A 7,230-nucleotide genomic window follows, 5' to 3' on the forward strand; every position below is an offset into this window, starting at 1 on the left:
TCAATATGGTGGAACGTGTCCAGCCTGTCTCGCCCTTGGCGGCGGCTCGGCGCTGCCTAGCGGCAATCTCACCTCCAGGCCTTGCACTGTGTCCTGAGGTGACTTTTATGCTCATATCCCTCTTCGTCTGTGTCGCTCAGAAATAAATTTTGCACGTTTAGGATTGGTTCTGAGGGCGAAGAGGGGGGTCAGAAGAAGAAGCGCAGAGTTTGTTTTCAGAAAAATAGCGCTCCCTCCTTCTGCACATTCCTGCTGCAGTTCGGTGCTGTCCTCAGCAGGGACAGGCAGCAGGACAGAGCTCTGCTTTGCTCTTAGTTACTTTTAGCTGGCTGAGGCAGAGAAGATCTCTGGACTGTGGGGTTTTTTTTTTTTCCTTTTTCTTTGGAGCTGTTTAAACCTGTTCTGCACTGAACACCCAGAAGAGCACCGGCAGCTCACACCCGTGGCCCATCAGACCAGGCCTGGCTGCAGCATTTCCAGCACCAGAGGGACTGATAAGAGATTAAGTGAGCCAAGCTACAGCTCAAGATGGGGACTTTCTGAGTTTGTCATCTCTTTTGGAGCAGCAAGAGATTTTATTGTTGAATATGGCTCCTTTGTTGTGCTGATGAATTCTTTGCTCCTTAACCAACCATTTTTTTCAACTTTTCACCAAGGAAATCTTTATTTCTGAACCAGTTGAGGGAGGGGCCGCTTGAATTTGCTTTCCAGAGGAAAACCCTTTAAAGGTTTTTCTCCCAAAATTGCCCTAAACCAGGACACACTGCGATCCTTCCCGAGGCCCGGCTGTGGCCGGAGCCGCTCCCGGCCAGCGGGGCGGGCTTAGTGCGCTTTGAAGGGATTGGGTCGGGGCGGCAGCGGCGCCCTGAGGGAGCCCAGGGTGATCCTGCGCTGCCTCCCTGCGCTGCCGGCCCCGGCCTGCTCGCCCGAAATCCCCCCAAGGCCCGGCTGCTCCGGCCACGAGGGCTCCCGCCTCCATCCAATAAAAAGCTGAATTAATCCATTTCTAGGAAGAAAAAAGGATTCTGCCAGGTCAGTGACACTGCCGGTGTGACGGACACCAGCCACAGAGAACCAGAATCACTTCTGCTTTTCATTTCCTCCTTCCCCATAGCTGCATCCAGACCTGGTGAGGGGGATGCAGGGAGGCTGCTGAGGGACACAGGGCTGCAGCCAGGCCCTCCTGTCCTGCCCCCACACCTCCCTGCCAGGACATCAGCCCCACCACAGCACTTTTCAGGGAATCCCAGAATGGTTTGGGTGGGAAGGGACCTCCAAGCTCATCTTCTTCCACCTCCCTGGAAGGGGGCAGGAACACCTTCCACTATCCCAGGGTGCTCAAAGCCTCATCCAGCCTGGCCAACTTCCAGAGATGGAAGTGTCAACTCCTGTCAGACAGCACGCCCTGACCCGAAACCCCAAACTTCTTCCAGGGAGTTGCAGGCACCACCCCAGCAGTGGGAAGGCAGGAACCCTGGCAGGCTGCACACACAGCCCCAAAATGCTGCCACCCACAGCAATGAGCAGCTGGTGGCTCTGAAAGAGTAAAGCAGGGATTTATTACAAGGTCTCCAGGGATTCACCTTAGGCAGCGGAAAAGCCCAGCCAGGGCTACACCCAAGATGGGCCCAAAGCGGTCACAAAATGGACGAGCGCTCACACTTTTAAAAGTGTGGTGGTCTCGTGCTTTTATAAGTTGTGCTCCATTTGAATAGTGGAGTTAACTGTCCAATTACACCTTTAGGTTATGAAGTCCCATCCTCCTTGTTGCTCTCTCTTCAGTTCACCGTTGTTTCTATTTTTTGGGCCTGGACTTTGTATCCTTGGCCTCAAGCTAGAAAAGGATTGTTTTGTCTACCTACCCCGTGAAAAGAACTTGCTAACAATGAAGCCCAGAGCTACACACCAAAGCAGCACAGAATCTAAAAAATATGAATTCTAAAATGCAAGGCATCATTGTCAGCTCATGGCTCCAGCCTGGCTTCCTGAGTGCGGGGTGGCTGCAACCTCCAGCCCAGCCCAGCCCAGCCCAGCCCGGCCCAGCCCGGCCCAGCCCAGCCCAGCCCAGCCCAGCCCAGCTGCCACCAGCCCTGCAGTGCTGCCAAAGGCTGGCACGGACAATCAGAGCCTCTTCCCTATTCCCTCCCGATTCTTCTGTGGCCTCAGTGCCCACAGGGAGAGGTAGGACACTATCCCCATGGCATCTAGGCAGGATAGCAGCACGCAGACAGCCCCAGGCAGGACAGCACTTCTTTAATGCTCCAAAGGACTGAGAGGGAGGAGATGCAGAAAATGGCAGAGAGGGTCCAGCCCAGGCAGAGCTGCAGTGAGGCTGCACTGTGATGCCGTCATTCCCACAGCTCCTCCCTGCTCAGCCAGCCAAGGGCATGGGCAGGGGCCCAGCAGCCATCCCAACCTGTCAGTCACACACCTGGATGAAGATATCTTCTGAGCAGATCCAAAAATATGGGAAGACTTTTTCAGTGAAGGTGGCCTCCAACTGCAAGATCTGCGTCAGGTCCTTTGCGTTGTAGAAAGTCACTCGGCCCATTTCATAGTCCAGGCAGACCCTGATTCTCTGGAGTATTTCCTTCAGTGCCAGCACCTCAGAGCTCATGCAGACTGTTCTGTACTGGCCACCCGGATACAATAGCAGCCCCCAGAGCTTCTCAGATATGGGCAGCCTGAGCAGCTCCTTCCTTGGCACGGACTCCAGGGCCACCCCAAGGGACCACCAGCCGTCTTCCCCAACCTCCACCTCCCAGTAATGCCTCCCAGATGTGAACCCCTGGGTGCCCAAGACACTGAAGTTGCCTCTGAACCTCTTGGGGGTGTCAGGGAGGTTTTGTTCTTGAGGTTTGAAGCAGACCCTTTTGCAGTCCTGCGAGAGGATCAGGCAAGGATCCGCCGTCTCTGGGTCCAGCCGCACCCGCTCTAAAGGGTGACAGAAACATCAGTCTGTGCCTGCTGAGAAGAGAACCAGCACCTCTCCTCCACCCTGCACCACGGGGCTGGGACCTGTCCTGGGAGCACAAGGGGCACTCCTGCAGCCCCCTCGGGTGGCATGGGACACGGCAGCCTCACTGTCCCCACGCTGGCAGCCGAGGGTGAAAAGATGCTCCCTGAGGCAGGACTGAGGCAGGCAGTGTCCCCACAGGCAGGGCACAGACACGATGGGCTTTGCTAAAGCTGCTCCCAGATGTGCTGCATATTGCAGCCTGTGGGGAGCAGTGCATGCCGTGGCTGTGAGCAGGCAGTGCTGCAGGGCAGGAGGGGCCAGGCCAGTCCCTGCTCCTGTGCCAAGGGCTCACCCAGCTCGGAGCCCTGCTCTGCCCAGCCAGCAGGCAACCGAGCTGCAGAGCCCGAGCTGCCCATCCACCAGGGATGTTCTGCTGCCATCCCGTGGCCATCCCACAGGGCCACACAGCTGTCACTGTGCGGTGCCACCAGCCCAGACCCTCTGCCAAACCCACTCCTGCGGGGACTGCAGGGGGGAAACTGAGGCACGACTCTCCTGTGCTCAAGTGCATCATCCCAAAAACGGAGAGTGTGGAGAGCGGCCTCAGCACAAATGGTGCCAGCCACACCTCAGCCCAGCAATGCTGCACCATGTGGGCCCTGAGCACCTGCAGAAGCACTTCTGATCACACCAAAATGCCAGCTAAAATCACGTACAGCCCCTCTGCTTAACTGGGCACAGCCTGACACGGCCTCCTGCTGTCCTGGCCCTGGCCTGGCATCGCAGGACAGCATCCCTGGTGCTGCCTGGCACAAGGACAGACCTGGATTTTTATTGCAGGCCTAGTCACAACAACAGGACTCAGCTCTAGACAGATGCTGGGTTTAGATGTGCTGTGAACTCATCTCAGCACCAAGGACATGAGGACACTCATCCTGGAAAGCTTTTCCCCCTCAGTTGTGCTCAGCAGCTCCATAAACTTACCCCTTATGCCCCAGTCTATCTCGCTCTGCAGGCTCACTGGAAGAAGGAAAGGAAGATGCATGAGTGTCTCTCCTGTGGCACCTGTCCTGCTCCCCATCAGGGCAGCAACCCAGATGTGGAGCCCCAGGCTCCAGCAAAGCCCATCCTGGGGATGGTTCCCACCTGGAGCAGCCGTTTTGCTCCTGAGCCCCAGGCAGAGGCAACAGGCAGTGAGGATTTCCCCCTGCCAGCCCAGCCCAGGGGAAGCACAGCACAGAGCCAGCAGGGCTTTACCTCTGAATTTATCCACCATGTCCACGACCCGCTGGCTCCTCCAAGTGAGGCTCTGAATGCTCTTCTGCAGCTCTGGGGAAACTGGCTCTGGGATCGGGGCCTTGGCTGCCTCACAGCTGAGGGGAACAGGGAGAGGAGCTCAGAGCCCAGCCACCAGCCAGGGCCAGCAGGGAAACAGGGAAATCCCTGCGGCCACAGAGCCCAGGGCAGCCCTGTCCCTGCTCTCAGCACAGCAACCCCATCTTTAGGAGGGGTGCAACAGCCTCTGGTTCCTGGTAACATCCCATGAAATCCCAAATCCCCAGCAGGGCAAACCACCTCCTTGCCGGCTCCTGCAGCGCTCTCAAAGCTCTGCCCAAAGGAGCTGAGCAGGAGGAGAGGGACACCGAGCCCGTTTCATACCTGCTCAGGATTCTGCCAACATCCTGCAAGAGAGAAAACACAGGAGAGCTGTGGCACTGCTGAGGGCCAGGGAGCTGCAGTGGCTGCCCAGCTGTGTGAAGCAGCTGAAGGGGGCTGGGGCTGAGCCCACACCTCATCCCAACCCTCCCTTCCATCAGGGCCCTGACCCACAGCAGGCACAGCACAGTGTCACAGCACAGTGTCACAGCACAGTGTCACAGTGTCACAGTGTCACAGCACAGGGTCACAGTGTCACAGCACAGTGTCACAGCACAGTGTCACAGCACAGTGTCACAGTGTCACAGTGTCACAGCACCGTGTCACAGTGTCACAGCACGGTGTCACAGTGTCACAGCACAGTGTCACAGCACGGTGTCACAGCACGGTGTCACAGCACAGTGTCACAGCACGGTGTCACAGTGTCACAGCACGGTGTCCCACCATGGCCCCAGCCTGCACCAGGATGCAGAGGGTGCCAGCTGGGTGTCCCCAGCCCCAGTAGGGGTCACAGTGCCCAGGGGCTGATGCTGCCTCACCTGGAGGAACTCGACCCCCGGCTGGTCCCGCTTCTCCTGGATCTGCGCTATCACCGTGTCCAGCAGCGACTGCCTCTCCAAAACCCTGGACGTGTATTCCTCGCTCTTATTCACCAGCTCCTGGGACATCTGCTCCAGCTGGCCCAGCAGGGCCTTCTTCTGCTCCTCCAGGCACTGCTGCAGCTCCTCAAAGCTCTCCGTCACACGCTGCAACTCTGACCTCACTGTCACCTGCAAGGCACCGCACGGAGGCCCTGAGCCCAGCCAGGCTCCGGCTGCCCCCGCAGGGACACGGCTGCTGCACAGAGGGGGCCAGGATCACACACAACGGCACCAGAGGTTTGGAACAGGAACAGCAGGAAGAACAGAGACAGGGGGGCAAGTCTGGATGTTGACGGGCCCAAGGAGGCCACATGAGATGGACAGAGAAAAGAATGTTGGCATGGATTAGGAGATAAGTATATATGGGGAGAGGGAAATATGGGACATTCCTGGGGAGCCACATGGGTGAGCACTGGGGGGCATGGAGAGGAACACACACCTGCAGGACTAGACTTTTCTGGTCTCCTGTGCTGTTCAATTTTTCCTTCTGCTTTTGTAGAAATAGCAGGTTTCTCTGGAGTGTCTCCTGGGGCAGGGATTAAACAAATGGCATTTCTGTTAATTTTGGAATGACATTCACAGCAGGGAGATGATGTTGCCAAACAACCCCTGTGCGGACAAACCCAGTCTGGGGAGTCACTGGGGGTGACCCCTGCGTGTCTGGGAGTGAGTTTTGCGCTCAGAGACACCACGCAACTCTCCAAACTCAGCCTGGGGACATCCCCATCCACAGCTCTTATGGCCAGAAACATTGCTGGAATAACTTCATTGGAGTTCCACTCCATTCCAGTGGAGACCCTGGATTTTGTGTTTATTTAAATGGTTTTTTTTAATTAGAAAAAACAACTCTCAACATTGGAAGTGTGATTTCTGGGAAGAGGTTTGCAGTGACAGTAGCAGGGACTCAGACAGGCCCCATCAATTTCCTGGAGTATTAACAAACTCCTCCTGCTCTGAGGCATCTCCTGCGTTGCAGTGAGCCAAGACCCCAGCCCACGCTGTGGGGAGAAAGCCTGGCTGGGGACATGTGGGGCACAAGGGACCATGTGGGACCCAGAGGGGTGAGCAGGGAGAGGGACCGGGGCTCCTGCGTGGGCTGGGGCCAGGCGGTGGCAGAAGCAGCAGCCCCAGCAGGGTGGGGTAGAGCAGCCCAAGCTGGCAGCCAGACAGGGAGCCCGGGCAGCAGCCGGCTGAGGCCCCAGATCCGTGGCTGGCCGGGGACACGGCCGAAGCTGTGTGTGGAGGGGAAGCAGAGCCGCGCCCTGAGGGAAGCCCAGACCCTGCTCAGAGCAGACCCAGAGCCACAGCCAGAGGAGCTCATGCCCAGAGCAGAGCCCAGACTGTCCTTGAAGGGAGCCCAGATGTGTGCCCGGACAGGACGCGGACCTGTGCCCACAGGGGACCCCAGCCTGTCCCCGAGGGAGCCCAGCCCCTGCTGCAGGGGATCCCCGCCTGTGGCCGGAGGGGACCCTGAGCTGTGCCCCTCGGCCGCCCCACCCCGGGCAGCCAAGGCCCCCAGGCCCTGCCCAAGCCCCCGGCCCCTCTCGCGGCGCCGCCCCGTACCCGCAGCTCCCGGGCGGCCTCTTCGGCGGGGCGGACACGGTGCCGGCGGTGCTCGGGCCCGTCCCGGCAGCAGGGCGCGCAGAGCAGGGCGGCGCAGGGCTCGCAGAACAGCGCCAGAGCCTTGCCGTGCTGGGGGCACCGCGGCCGCGCCGCCACCTCCTCCAGGGCCCGGGCCAGCCCGGCCATGTTGCCCAGGGAGCGGATGGGGCGCTGCGAGCCCGGCTCCAGCGGGGCGCGGCACTGCGGGCAGGCGGCGGGGCGCGGCGGGTCCCCCAGCACGCCCGCCAGGCACTGCCCGCAGAAGCTGTGCCCGCACGCCGTCAGCACGGGCTGCTCGAACACATCCAGGCACAGCGGGCAAGTGGCCTCGGCCACCAGCTGCTCTCGCAGGGCCAGCACCTCCTCAGCCAT

General features: G+C 59.2%; 1 protein-coding gene across 1 annotated transcript; it reads right to left on the reverse strand.

Moving 5' to 3' along the window:
• Positions 1-2,304: 2,304 nt before the first annotated feature.
• LOC136556733 (E3 ubiquitin-protein ligase TRIM7-like) lies at positions 2,305-7,230 on the reverse strand. The gene is made up of 7 exons (XM_066550108.1): positions 6,820-7,230; positions 5,696-5,782; positions 5,155-5,385; positions 4,619-4,641; positions 4,217-4,332; positions 3,944-3,979; positions 2,305-2,934 (listed from the first exon to the last, which is right to left on the reverse strand). The coding sequence occupies exons 1-7, from the start codon at positions 7,228-7,230 to the stop codon at positions 2,420-2,422; spliced, it is 1,419 nt and encodes a 472-aa protein (XP_066406205.1). The 3' UTR covers positions 2,305-2,419.

The sequence above is a fragment of the Molothrus aeneus genome, chromosome 1 (genome assembly GCF_037042795.1).
Source record: "Molothrus aeneus isolate 106 chromosome 1, BPBGC_Maene_1.0, whole genome shotgun sequence".
Lineage (NCBI taxonomy): Eukaryota > Metazoa > Chordata > Aves > Passeriformes > Icteridae > Molothrus > Molothrus aeneus.